The 14,635-nt window shown below is 38.4% G+C and overlaps 1 protein-coding gene and 1 long non-coding RNA gene across 9 annotated transcripts in view; one reads left to right on the forward strand and one right to left on the reverse strand.

Moving 5' to 3' along the window:
• LOC140903155 (uncharacterized) overlaps positions 1–14,635 on the forward strand; it is a 31,095-nt gene that overhangs the window by 3,194 nt on the left and 13,266 nt on the right. For 3 of the 7 annotated variants that reach the window (XR_012156166.1, XR_012156170.1, XR_012156164.1), the window contains exon 2: positions 1,022–2,319. The exons of 1 other annotated variant lie outside the window; for it this stretch is intronic. This is a non-coding gene — a long non-coding RNA (uncharacterized lncRNA). Of the gene's footprint in view, positions 1–1,021; positions 2,320–13,142; positions 13,305–14,635 lie in introns of all 7 variants that reach the window. 3 more of the 7 variants (XR_012156168.1, XR_012156165.1, XR_012156169.1) reach the window with 2 other exon arrangements.
• The window catches only part of LMNB2 (lamin B2), a 107,620-nt gene continuing 99,394 nt past the window's right edge, over positions 6,410–14,635 (reverse strand). For both annotated transcript variants that reach the window (XM_073324001.1, XM_073324002.1), the window contains 4 exons: positions 14,022–14,129; positions 13,157–13,276; positions 11,028–11,126; positions 6,410–6,932 (listed from right to left, as the gene is read on the reverse strand). In XM_073324001.1, coding sequence (XP_073180102.1) covers positions 6,891–6,932; positions 11,028–11,126; positions 13,157–13,276; positions 14,022–14,129 — 369 coding nt within the window. In that variant the 3' untranslated portion in view covers positions 6,410–6,890. The remainder of the gene's footprint in view (positions 6,933–11,027; positions 11,127–13,156; positions 13,277–14,021; positions 14,130–14,635) is intronic.

Below are 14,635 nucleotides of genomic sequence, written 5' to 3' on the forward strand. Positions count from 1 at the left end.
TCTAGATCTTTGTGTAGTTTTCATATGCTCCACACCATCATTTTCTATTTCTCTCTTCTTCAATTAACAGATTTTTTTCATAATTACTTATTTAAAAATCAATAAGCCATTATCAAAGAGCTCTTTTACAGCAACTTTCCCAAGGAAATGTCAATCAAGGTGAGCTCCTAGACCTGGAGCTACTGAAAAGGCTTTGGTAAAAAATTACAATTCATCACTGTTACGAAAATAGAGTTCAAACAAGACAATATCATTTTGTCCAAATGTAAAGCCTCTTGGCTTAAACTTTGTTTAAAATAGCTTATTGCTTGCAATATTAGTGTAACAATCAGGGTATCTGAAAAACAGCAGAATGTCTGTCCGACCTAGCAGATTACACCATGTAGACTACATCAAATCTACATGAACTCATGACTATAAATTCTTCGAAATTCAATAGAAGACATTTTTCTTTTACTATCCCCAAAGTCAATACAGTGCATTGTGCTTCTTTGAACTAATTCTCTCAAAAGTAAGCATCTTTTTTTTCCTCTAGACGTTAGCATTTCAAGAAAGGCATTATGTTTACAAATAATAATTGAATGTAAATATGGGCTTATATAAAAATCACCTTTAAATTATTTTAAAGCTAAGCATATTTAAGGGCAAATAGAAATTATGTTTCCCAGACCATTTTAAGTTTCAGACAGTAAAAAAAAAAAAAAATCTAACATAATTTGTCTCCACATTCAGCTAATGCAATGCTTTGAAATGCAATCACCAACCATCCTTCCACTCACTGGTCCCTATAAGGCTGTTTCCTTCCAACTTATGGGTTTGGAATTGGGCCCAACAGTAATGGTAAAGGCCAGTGTCCAATATGGACATGCCTTCTGTTTAGACGTTAGCTTTTCAAAACTAGATATAGAAATAATTATCAAATGGCTTAAGACTGAGAAAGTGAGATAAGTGGCTACAGGGCATGCATTATATTGTTAAAAGACTGCGACTTGTACTATCTATCCTTCTCCTATTAATACAGGGGACTACGAAAGGAAGGATTCACCTTTCAGATGGGATGAGGGTGCAAAGTAATTGCTAGGACCCCTACACTATGTCTAACCGGTTTCAGATTAAAGATTTTTACATGGGATGTTTAAAAAGCAAGTATTTTAAAGTGTATAAAGAACATTAAACCCCTCTGGGTACATGCTGTGGGTTCTGTGTGCCCTGTTGCTCAACAAAAAACATGTATACTGAATTCATTTCCCTTCACAGTACATTCTGGTTCACATTGTAATGTAACCAACAGCAATTACATTCAGCAGAGTCAAACTAACCTAGCCTCTACATTTCAGGCTGTGGGAAGCTGACTTTTCTCTCCCCCCCTTTGTGAAACTATTTTTGGTTCTTACTATGAATGCATGCTATATGCTGGCCAACCCCCAGACATTGGCACAGCAACACTGATCAAAGACCTACAAATCATTTCTAACTCTTTTATGCTTCCAAGGGCAAATCCAGATTCCTGTACCAGCCCAGGTAGCCAGACTGGGTACTAGGCATGTGTAGGGAGAGAGGAATCATGGCTGTTCCATTGCCTGGGCAGAGCTGTCATTTCCCAGAGGCTACTGCAGCACAATATCTGAAGTGTGACCTGAAGCAGATTGTCAGGAAGGAGAGGGACAGGAGGATCTGTGCAGCCATGCCTCTCCCGCTGCATGTTGTCACACCAGGAGCTCAGATTCCTCTATGGCCATGCCATGCAGGAGGGGGCTGGATTTGCTCCCCTCCCCCACGGCAAGTACCTTCACAATATGCAAACCTGGGAGAGGGGGCATTTACAGCATGCTTTTTACACAGCTCTTCAGTGCTGTTCCCTTTGCTATTAGTGAATAAAGGCTTGCCTGCATGGGAAAACTGACCAGCTATAACTATTCCGGTGTAACTCCCTTAAGTGGATACTCTATTTAGAATAAAATGACTTGAATTCCAGAATAGAATTTCCAGAACAAAGCCCTGGCTGGGATTATTTAGTTGGGGATTGGTCCTGCTTTGAGCAAGGGTTTGGACTCGATGACCTCCTGAGGTCCCTTCCAACCCCGATATTCTATGATTCTATGAATAGAATGTCCACACCAGTGAGTTATATTGGCAAAGCTAGAGCAAAATAATTATTTTGTGATAATTAGACTGGCCAATTCTCCCTCACAGGCCAACTCTGCCTTCTTCAGGAAACCTGCATTTGTAATATTAGTCTATTGCTATGGAAATTCTGATGAACTTCCACATACAACATGAATGGCTCACCTGCAGGATCTAACAGAAAAAGATGACCAGGTAGGGAGAAGCTACACTTGGTCTGAACACAAAGCTTTAACTAACTACTGGGATTGGCCAAAAAAAAGTAGAAAAATAAATACCCAAAAAAACCCCACAAAACCCAACAGTGCTGCTTTAGATCTGGTATAGCAGAAAATGCTTCCAGTTTGAAGTGCCTACTTTAATCTGATGGAAGAATCAGACTGAATGTTCAGCAAGTCAAACATAAATGGGAAAGGTGGTGTTTTCAGAATAGACACATTAATGCAAACAAGAAGGAGAATACAGTAGTTTTACACTGTGTCTTGCACTTTACAATCAGGAATTGCTTCTTACATTTTAAGTAGCCTTCTGAAAAATGCAGGGGTAACAATCACCAAAGCAAAGATGCTTTTAGGAGGTTAGTCTTATATTGTCCCACATCACCACCATCTCTAAGCACACATGTTACATAAACATGGCATGGCAAAGAAGCAATTTACATCCAGAAATCACTGTTGCAGCCTTTTTTGCCCTTCTTAATGGTGTAAGCTTGTGTGTCAGTTTCAGGCAGGATTATTACAGTTAACAAAGGCCATAAAACATCAAGCTCTTCAACCTTGCATGTGCAGAACTCAAAATAAGTTAATCTGTACCAGCACTAAGAAAAGGAGTACTTGTGGCACCTTAGAGACTAACCAATTTATCTGACCATAAGCTTTCGTGAGCTTATGCTCAAATAAATGCATCGGATGAAGTGAGCTGTAGCTCACGAAAGCTTATGCTCAAATAAATTGGTTAGTCTCTAAGGTGCCACAAGTCCTCCTTTTCGCGAATACAGACTAACACGGCTGCTACTCTGAAACCTGTACCAGCACTGACATTTGAACAAGCTTCTAGGAAGTTTCATAGGAAACAAATCCAAACTCAGGGCCCAATTCTGTGGACACTTACTAGGGGATGTTGTGCTCACTACCTTGGTCAGTCCCACTGACTTCCGTGAGCCAGTTCAGGGTAAAGGGCACTACAGCCAGTAGTAAAGGTCTGCAAGCATCAGACTCTAAAGCAAGGCATAGTCTCATATTCAGTAGGTGTTGCAAAAATTATGGCTCAGATCACATGAGGTCTTTTCTGATACAAGCTGCCCTTCTAGCCCAGACTTTACAAGGAAATTCACTAAATAAAGCCAACTGATTCTTCAATGAACTACATATTATTCTATATAGTTTAAAATATTAAAAGAGTTAAGTCTACCACAAAGCAGAATGAGCACTCTGAATACTGGCCAATATAAAAAATATATATATAAAGAGCTTAAAAAAAACAAACAAAAAAAAACCAACCAAGTATCTTCTATATAAGGTAAATCATGAAAACAGAGTTGGAAAGGGAAACAGAGTCCAGTGGTTAGAAGGTATATTGCAAAAACAGTTTCACCCTGATTGCATTCATTTGCATAACAATAATTTAGAAAAGGTAATTGGTAGTGGTATGGTTGAGAAACACAATTTAAGCTATATATATTTTACAGCGATAGGTATGATTTACTACATATTCAACCACCTACTCAGCAGAGTGGGAAGAAAAATGACCAAATACAAGGACAAAGAGAAACATTATTCCAAAAATCCATTTCTTTTTACTGCTTTTTCACAATGAACTGTTGATAATGGACTAAAATATAATTCTAAATACTTTTACTAGTATTTAATTGTGATAATTAAATCACCTTACTGAGGTGAACATTTTGTGAACACCTGCAGAAAATTAGCACCTCTGACATTTTTTAAATGAGAAAAAGTTGATAACCTTTTTTAAAATCAGTTTCTTTCCCACCCTGCCTGCATTGCAACAAAGCCATCAATTAAAGCCACTAACCTGGCCTTCTAAGTTATATCTGTCAGTCTAAATATTGTTCAGAGAACATAATGTCCAAAAGCCACCGAAAACATCCAAACCTTCTAGCTTGTGTAATGAATCTAAACTACTTGAATAACAAGATCAGAGTTCAAGTGTGCATGTAATACAATTGAGTTCTATGCTGGCATCAAATAGTATCCAAATGACCAACTACTGGGAAAAAATGTCTGCTTACATTGCAGTCAATATAGTCTTTGGAGCAGTCAATTATACTTCATAGTGTATAGAGGTTCACTACCACTTGAATCCTAATGCTTCTGGTAGTCAAAAGTTACCTCTGGTAAAAACACAGGAGAGGAAACCTGAGCTTAAAGAGACATTACCAGATAAAATAATTTTTTTTTTTAGTAATGTCTTACTTCTGTTGTAATATGCATTATACTTACATTATTTGTGTTTGTTTACTTAAAGCATTTCAGTCAGGCTGGACAACCTTCTGCTGCAAACAATGCAAGAAACTGCTTACCCCCAAACCAAAAACTTCTCACTTTTGTTTTTGTAAATGCAAGTGTCATGAGAACACTTCTAAGACATTTTGCAAATACTTTGTTGCCTAAACTATTTGACAATGTCTCTTTACATACAACAGAACTATTAATAAACTGAATGTAGCAGCGATTTTTTTTACGATTGCTTTTTAACCATCAAATATTTATCATAGCCAAAAATAAAATATTTTAACATCTAAAATCTGAAATATTGAAACCAAAAGTTCTGTTTAATGCCAAATACTTCAGATCCGTTAGATCATGATTCATATCATCATAGCTACTGTACATCACAATTTCAGCCTTGCAGCCACTATTTATTAGGGTCTCAATTATGACTGAAAGTCCCAATAAATAAATCTGAAAAATTTCAGCTTTGGTCCCTCCTTACATTCAGACTATGCCTGCCCAAGAATAACTGGAACCCATCATTCTCCACCAGTGTTAACAATGACCGAGTGATAATGCAGACAGGGTGCAGATGTTTTTACTACCACATTGTCTAATCCTACTTGGAACAGGCTTAAATGCCATGGTACTCTTGCCTTCTCTTTCTACACTGCAGCTTCTTTCATTGCTTCCACTAGTGGAGAAGCATCTGGGTAAATTCTGGGTTATAGTTTTCCGAGTGTATACAAGACTCGGTATATCAAAAGGATATTACCATTTTCTTAAATGACTCCAGTACTGTGGGAAGCACTCCGAAAGCCCTGTACAGGTTCACACTGCCTTAAATCTGTTGTTTAAAAACCAGTTTGAGGTTAAAGAATGACATATTTACTAGGGTTGTCAAGCGATTAAAAAAATTAGTTGTGGTTAATAGCACAGTTTAACAGTAATAGAATACCATTTATTTAAATATTTTTCGATGTTTTCTACATTTTCAAATATATTGATTTCAATTACAACACAGAATACAAAGTGTACACTCTTCATTTTGTATTTATTTTTATTACAAATATTTGCACTGTAAAAAACAAAAGAAATAGTATTTTTCAATTCACCTAATACAAGTACTGGAGTGCAATCTCTTGATCATGAAAGTTGAACTTACAAATGCAGAATTATGTACAAAAAATAATGGCATTCAAAAATAAAACAATGTAAAACGAGCCTACAAGTCCACTCAGTCCTACTTCAGCCAATTGCTCAGACAAACAAGTTTGATTACAATTTGCAGGAGATAATGCTGCCCGCTTCTTGTTTACAATGTCACCTGAAAGTGAGAACAGGCGTTCACATGCCACTGTAAGGTATTTACGTGCCAAATGCACTAAAGATTCATATGTCCTTTCATGCTTTAACCACCATTCCAGAGGACAAGCGTCCATGCTGATGACGGGTTCTGCTCGATAATGATCCAAAGCAGAGCAGACCAACGCAAGTTCATTTTCAGCATCTGAGTCAATGCAAATGCAAATAAGAAGCAGGCAGCAATATCTCCCACAAATGTAAACAAATTTGTTTGTCTTAGCGATTGGCTGAACAAGAAGTAGGACTGAGTGGACTTGTAGGCTCTAAAGTTTTACTTTTTTTGTTTTTGAGTGCAGTTTTGTAACCAAAAAAAATCTGCATTTGTAAGTTACACTTTCATAACAAAGAGATTGCACTACAGTACTTGTATGAGGTGAAATGAAAAATACTATTGCTTTTGTTCATTTTTACAGTGCAAATATTTGTAATCAACAATAATATAAAGTGAGCACTGTATATTTTGTATTCTGTGGTGTTATAGAAATCAATATATTTGAAAATGCATAAAAAACATCCAAAAATATTTCATAAATTACAATTGGTATTCTTTTGTTTAACAGTGCGATTAATCGAGATTAATTTTTTTTAGTTAATCGCATGAGTTAACTGTGATTAATCGACAGCCCTAATATTTACCCTACACTCAAGGAGTCCTGTCCCATTTTAGCTTAAAATTCATTCTACTGCAGGTTTGAATATATGACAAAAGTTTTAATGGTGGGGAAATAATCCAATATTCCAACAGTGGGTAGGGGGGAGGATAAAGAAGTCTATTTAAAAATCTTGGCAGTTTTGCTTGATTAAAATTTTCTATAAAAATGTACCAAGGAGTAAACTTTTAAAGAAATCAGATGATACATATAAAAATAGTTTTCAGTGGCTCTGGAGGAAAAAAATAGCAAAAATAAAAGTAAAGAAAGGAAAAAATAGCAAATAATAATGTTTTTTTCACATCACTGAACATCCTCTAGATGTTGTCCTGGGATCCCCCTAGGAGAACAAAGAAATTAGTTAGTGCACAGTAGAATGATAGCAGGCCACAAGCACCTCATGTCCTGGCTTGACTAGTACAAAAGATAACTCAAGTTAGCTAACATGACTTGAAACACCATTTGGCACCTAGTTGGTCATGTTGTAACCTAGGCTCAGGTATCATACTGGTTTAAAAAGCATCTTTCTCCTAATCCAAATAGACCCCCAGTGGGGGCTATCACTAAACATGCTGGGAGTATGGCAAGAAGCAGTGCTGGCAAAGTTCCCTGCTATTAACTCACACTGGCAGAGAGGAGGGAAGAAGTGTGATATTGAGCCATCTTTAGAACTGTATTATCCTTCCTCTAAATGCAGTCTAATAATGCACAAACACACACCAATGAAGCTCGACCAGATATCTGGCACAGAGCTGTATCCTGGCATCATGCTTCTACGGATACAAAACACACAACACTGTACATTTGTTTTCAGATTCTTCCACTCTCTGAATTCAATCTCCTTGAAACCAAGAAGTGTCCAGAAGTTGATTTTAAAATTGCATTGGCCCAGCCTGCTGAGTTCATTGTGACAGAGGCTACTAATGGCCACTGATCAAATCTGAATATATGGCAACATTTTACAGTAGTTTGAAAGTGCCCTCTAGTATAACATGCACAAAATTTTTCTCTTCTGTCAGCCCCATTAGCTGCTGGCCATTCATTCTCCCATGCTCATTCTAAAGCATTGGAATTTTAAGGTGATATTAACAAGATCAGCCAGGTTTATGTAATGCGTAACGTTTGTATCCTGCAGGAAAACACCCCAGCAAAGCCCAGCTGCCATAGTGGGAACATGATTGTCCATTTCCCTGTAATTAACTGCCATATTTCTCAGAATATCTTCCCATCTCTTTAGAGCAAGGATGCTACAGACATTAGTGCTATCCCTGCTAGTAGGGAAGGCAGCACATGCTGGTGGGAATCACTGATCACACAATTTCCCAGCTCTTATTTCATCCAGCTGCCAAAGAGCAGCAATAGGAATCTACAGGGCAATAAAGATGTTTCTTTGTTCTATGGAGTTTACGCTATCACCAACCCTCACGGCCAGGGTGGATTTGACTAGGTTTTAGTCAGGAGGAGGGGATGGAAGAAGATAAAGTACGGGCCAGATCAGACAAGAAACATTCACATAAAGAAGGTGACACTTCAGAAAAGGGCAGACAAATAAGCAATGACAAGTTTTTAAAGTGCTTGTACACAAATACTAGAAGTCTAAATAATAAGATGGGTGAACTAGAGTGCCTCATGTTAAGGGAGGATATTGATATAATAGACATCACAGAAACCTGGTGGAGTGAGGACAATCAATGCGACACTATATATATCGGAAGGATAGAACAGAAAGGAGCATAAAACACAGCCAAATTAAATGTAAAAATTTAATAAGAAAAGCCAAAGAGGAGTTTGAAGAACAGCTAGCCAAAAACTCAAAAGGTAATAACAAAATGTTTTTTAAGTACATCAGAAGCAGGAAGCCTGCTAAACAACCAGTGGGGCCCCTCGACGATCGAGATACAAAAGGAGCACTTAAAGACGGATAAAGTCATTGTGGAGATCTAAATGAATTCTTTGCTTCAGTCTTCACAGCTGAGGATGTTAGGGAGATTCCCAAACCTGAGCCGTCCTTTGTAGGTGACCAATCTGAGGAATTGTCACAAGAGGTGGTTTCGGAATTAATTGAGAAACTTAACGGTAACATGTCACCGGGACCAGATGGCATTTACCCAAGAGTTCTGAAAGAACTCAAATGTGAAATTATGGAACTATTAACTATGGTTTGTAACCTGTCCTTTAAATCAGCTTCTATAGCAATGACTGGAAGATAGCTAATGTAATGCCAATATTTAAGAAGGGCTCTAGAGGTGATCCTGACAATTACAGTCTAATGTCAGTACTGGGCAAATTAGTTGAAACAATAGTAAAGAATAAAATTGTCAGACACATAGAAGAGCATAAATTGTTGCGCAAAAGTCAACATGGCTTCTGTAAAGGGAGATCATGTCTTACTAATCTATTAGAGTTCTTTGAGGGGGTCAACAAACATGTGGACAAGGGGGATCCACTGGACATAGTGTACTTAGATTTCCAGAAAGCCTTTGACAAGGTCCCTCACCGATGGCTCTTACGTAAATTAAGTTGTCAAGGGATAAGAGGGAAGATCCTTTCATGGATTGAGAACTGGTTAAAAGACAGGGATCAAAGGGTCAGTCCTAGGACCAATCCTATTCAACTTATTCATAAGTGATCTGGAGAAAGGGGTAAACAGTGAGGTGGCAAAGTTTGCAGACGATATTAAACTGCTCAAGATAGTTAAGACCAAAGCACACTGTGAAGAACTTCAAAAAGATCTCACAAAATTAAGTGATTGGGCAACAAAATGGCAAATGAAATTTAATGTGGATAAATGTAAAGTAATACATATTGGAAAAAATAACCCCAACTATATATATACACAATATGATGCGGGCTAATTTAGCTACAACTAATCAGGAGATAGATCTTGGCATCATTGTGGATAGTTCTCTGAAGACGTCCATGCAGTGTGCAGCGGCAGTCAAAAAACCGAACGGGATGTTAAGAATCATTAAAAAAAGGATAGAGAATAAGACTGAGAAGATCTTATTGCCCTTATATAAATCCATGGTACACCCACATCTTGAATACTACATACAGATGTGGTCCCCTCATTTCAAAAAAGATATACTGGTATTAGAAAAGGTTCAGAAAAGGGCAACTAAAATGATTAGGGGTTTGGAATGGGTCCCATATGAGGGGAGATTAAAGAGGCTAGGACTTTTCAGCTTGGAAAAGAGGAAACTAAGGGAGGATATGATAGAGGTATATAAAATCACGAGTGGTATGGAGAAAGTGAATAAGGAAAAGTTATTTACTTGTTTCCATAATATAAGAACTAGGGGCCACCAAATGAAATTAATGGGTAGCAGGTTTAAAACAAATAAAAAAGTTCTTCACTCAGCGCACAGTCAACCTGTGGAACTCCTTGCCTGAGGAGGTTGTGAAGGCTAGGACTATAACAGGGTTTAAAAGAGAACTGGATAAATTCATGGAGGTTAAGTCCATTAATGGCTATTAGCCAGGATGGGTAAGGAATGGTGTCCCTAGCCTCTTGTCTGTCAGAGGGTGGAGATGGATGGCAGGAGAGAGATCACTAGATCATTGCCTGTTAGGTTCACTACCTCTGGGGCACCTGGCATTGGCCACTGTCAGTAGACAGGATACTGGGCTGGATGGACCTTTGGTCTGACCCAGTATAGCCACTCTTATGTTCTTATGATTTAAGTCAAATTGATATAAAGGTTACCTCTGGAGACACAAATCCACAGTTTGAGAACTGCAAAACTAAGCATCTCTGATGATATCTTCTAGACTGAGCACTGAGTCCCATTGGGTAGACAGAAAAGTCTGTGGAACCTCGTAAGATTGGGTCCCTAATCCATGAACTATTGGAACTCATTTACAAACCTTTTCTTAAACATTACATGAATATATTGTCTCATACTATAGAATTAGAATTTATAATCCCTATTCTGTAATGAAATATCTTTGAGCTATAATGTATCTTAATTAAAACCATCTTTAGATTGGTTTTTTACTCAAAAAGCATTTTATCAAAAATATCTGATTTAAATAAAAAAATCCATTTTTTTTTAAATCATTGATTTTTATCACTCTGCTCACAGCATCTCTCAGAAACACTGCTGTTGCAAATCCATTAGCACCAGGATTATGTCCCAAAGTTTATGGCACCCTGACCTGCCAGCAGTCACTGCCTACAGTGCATCTCGTGGGGCCCAACAGGATACATCAGTTCCTGAAGTTAAGAGCTCAGGAGCAGGGATTGCAGAATGCTCTCTTGGGCACATCGTTTACAGGAACCTATTCCAAAAGCTGGGATCAGAAGGGTCACAGCTCGCAAACGCTGTTGGAAGACGCACCATTCCATGCTTGAATCTAACCCAATTCACCAGGCACAAGTGAGGAGAAGTGGGAGAATAGCCTGAGTTTAAACAAATGGTTCACATCATATTACCTGCTGGTGAAAGAGATCCTCTTCTCCAAACTCTGCTTCATCATCCTCCTCGTTCTCCCGCACCACAACTGATTTTGTGATGCTTCTTACTGCAACTTCCTAGACAAGGGGACAGACACGGGTGTTTGCTTTGCCATTAACTCTTCCCCTGTCACCCAAACTTTGGGGAATTCAAAGCAGTTGGCCGCATATTTGAACCATCACCCTGGTTTGGGGTTTTTATGAAACCAAATCCTAGCCAATAAAGTTCTGCAAACTACAGGCCCTCCCTTATTTCGGCTCATCTCTAACTGTAGTGATGTAATTTTTGTTTTCAATCATCCTTATCTTCAGCTATTTTCTCTTATTCCAAGAAGTTTGAGAGGGAGCAGGTAAGATGCCTTTCTACCTCTCATGTGGGGTTTATTCTTTTTAAACAACCTACTAATGGGCTGGGAACTGTGTCATAAAAGACTGCGGAATGTGCTAACATCTGATTTATTTCTCTGAACTATTACATAGCTAAACTGAACATTGAGAAACCCCTATCTAATTTCCACTCATATTCTATGTCAGTTGCATGTACCAATTATTTGGAATTATTGTCTTCACTGAACTACTACCAGGATTATTTTAAAACTCAGGAAGTTTCCACCCTTCCTAATTTATTGTAGCAAAGATTAGGAATAAGAAGCTGTTGGTCCTCTCAGCAGTTGCACATTGGAATTGTATGTTGGGGGTACACCTGAATATCTGGGGAAATCTTCCTAGATAAAGACATCTCCTTCCTTAGAGGTTTTTAAGGTCAGGCTTGACAAAGCCCTGGCTGGGATGATTTAACTGGGAATTGGTCCTGCTTCGAGCAGGGGGTTGGACTAGATGACCTTCTGGGGTCCCTTCCAACCCTGATATTCTATGATTCTAAGTGGAGGGACTGACAAATTTCAGGTTGTGGAGAGAGGTTATTTTATTTTTGAGGATCCTTCAGCTACTAACTGAATAAATGTGTCCCATTTGAATACTGAGCCAGTTCCCTTCCCTGTGTATATCAGTGACCTCTTTTCCTACCTCTGTGTCTTGTGCTGCTGTTCCTGCAGTACCTTCACAGAACTGTCAGCAAGGAAGGCATGAAAACTGATACAATGCTGGTCAGTTTTATTTTGCTGTGGCTACTGGACAGCTGAAGCAATGCATGTTTACCAATAGCAGCCAAAGCATGATCCTCCCTTGCAAGATTCTTCTGCAGGGACAGTTTTCAAAAACAGTTGTGGGATGATGCAGGACAATGAAGAATACTCAGGAACCTGTGCCCAGTGGAAACTCCTGAAATGGTTGCAGCACTGAAGAAATCTCTATTTTTTTGCATTATTATTATTTACATGCTATGATTTACATGTTATTTATTATTATTTACATGCTAAGTATCATCAGTTGAAATAATGAGCAGTGCACATTTGCTTTCTCTACTGGAAATATATACTCAAATCCTTTCTCTCCAGAACAGTTCACTAAAAATATCAACTAAAGTGATCAGTATGTTGAACGGCATGTTTCCTAAAACTACAGATGAGCTCATAGATGTTTATCCTTTAAACAAAAAGAAAAGGAGTATTTGTGGCACCTTAGAGACTAACAAATTTATTTGTTTCATGTTCTCTGTGTATATAGACAGGTCTCAGAGTAGCAGCCATGTTAGTCTGTATTCGCTAAAAAAAAAAAAGAAAAGAAAAGGAGTACTTGTGGCACGTTAGAGACTAACAAATTTATTTGAGCATAAGCTTTCGTGAGCTACAGCCGAAGTGAGCGGTAGCTCACGAAAGCGCATGCTCAAATAAATTTGTTAGTCTCTAAGGTGCCACAAGTACTCCTTTTCTTTCTGTGTATATAAAATCTCTCCACTGTATTTTCCACTGCATGCATCCGATGAAGTGAGCTGTAGCTCACAAAAGCTTATGCTCAAATAAATTTGTTAGTCTCGAATGTGCCACAAGTCCTCCTTTTCTTTTTGCGGATACAGACTAACACAGCTGCTACTCTGAAACCTATCCCTTAAACGTTACAGACAAATGAAACTGCGATTTTGTCAAAAATGCATAGACGGGTTTGGGAGGTAATGCAACCCACATCTTTTTCCAGGAGACAAAGCTTACCTCTCCATCAGAGTTCACCAGATATGTGCGGATGTCTCCTCCAGTGCCCCAGCTGCTCTGATTCTTCCACACAAGGACAGATGGGGGGCTATGAGTCACACCTGCATCTGCAGCCCAGATCTAAGAAAAAGAAATTCTATAAGCAGATGTTTGTACCCTTTTTGTTTTTATATACTTAAAAAACCCTATATTTTTCCTTTTCTCATTACTCTTTTCTTGCCACCCCACTTGCTCCTTCTCATTTCCCAGTGACAGCGAAGTAGATGAAACTAGAGCTATACTATTTGCAGGAAAATGTTTTTTTCCCTACACAACGTTAAGAGGCTGTAAATTAACAGCAACCACAGTTACAGAGAAGAGAAAATAAATGGAGTTTAATAGTTCAGTTGTCATTTCTTTTCTACATACAGCAATTAGCCCTCCTGGACTCAGTGCATTTACTATCTTGATAGAGCCCAGAGACAAAATACAGCTGCATGCACATCCCATTAACCTTTTAAGAGGCTATAAGTTCCCACTTGCTATGGCAAATATTTAAGCAATAATACAAGGAAAGCAGCTCCTTTCCTATGGAGGGACTTTTAATGCAGGCTGCAGACAAAAGATCTAATTTAGTAATGATCATTTGGAGAACACAAAAATGCATATAAAATACCAGATACCAGGCCTAACCCTACAGTTCTTAATCCATTGAGCTAGTACTGCAGAAATTCAATTCCCATATGGTATTCTTTAGGAGCCTGATCTTACGCCAAACAAGTGAGCTCAATGGGAGCAGGGGCAAGCCCTATATCAAGCCCAGTTAAACACTCACATTCATACCAGGTGCCACAGCAGCAACAAAAGTGTCTCTTCAGTGACTTACTGTAACAGTTTGCCCAGCCCTGAGGACATACTTTGGAGTAAATTTATAAGCAATTTCTTCTGCATCTCCAATTTGTCTCTTCAGTCTCCAGTTACCCAGAGACTGGTCCTAATGGAAAGATATAAAAGTTTATTTAGGAACAGATATCTAGAGCCAGACAGATGGCATCTCTAATGCCTTTGTATTTATTAAAATGCTACAGATACAGAGTCACTAGCTTTTCCCACAGCTTGTTATTGGGTCACATGCACCGTAGATTCTGGGAGTATTTTTTTTTTAATCCAGTGAATAGTTTAGATTGCAAGCTTCTTATTTAAGGCCCAATCCTGCAAAAACACAAGTAACTTCACTCTTCCACTAATCCCATGAGAGTCAATGAGACTCTCAAATGAGTAAACTTACCTAGAGGCATGTTTGCAGGATCAGGCTACTAAATGGTAAGCTTCTTGGAACACTAACTATCTCTCTCTTCTGTGTCTTGTACAGCGCTGACCTCAGTTTTGGTGCTGAAACAATACTATCAGCATTTAAGTACCACTTCGTCACTTCAAAGGAGCAGTGCCCAAGGGAGATTAGCCATCATCTCTCTCCGGGGGAGCAGTATGTTTGGGTTA

This window comes from Lepidochelys kempii, chromosome 25 (genome assembly GCF_965140265.1).
Source record: "Lepidochelys kempii isolate rLepKem1 chromosome 25, rLepKem1.hap2, whole genome shotgun sequence".
In the NCBI taxonomy this organism is placed as follows: domain Eukaryota; kingdom Metazoa; phylum Chordata; order Testudines; family Cheloniidae; genus Lepidochelys; species Lepidochelys kempii.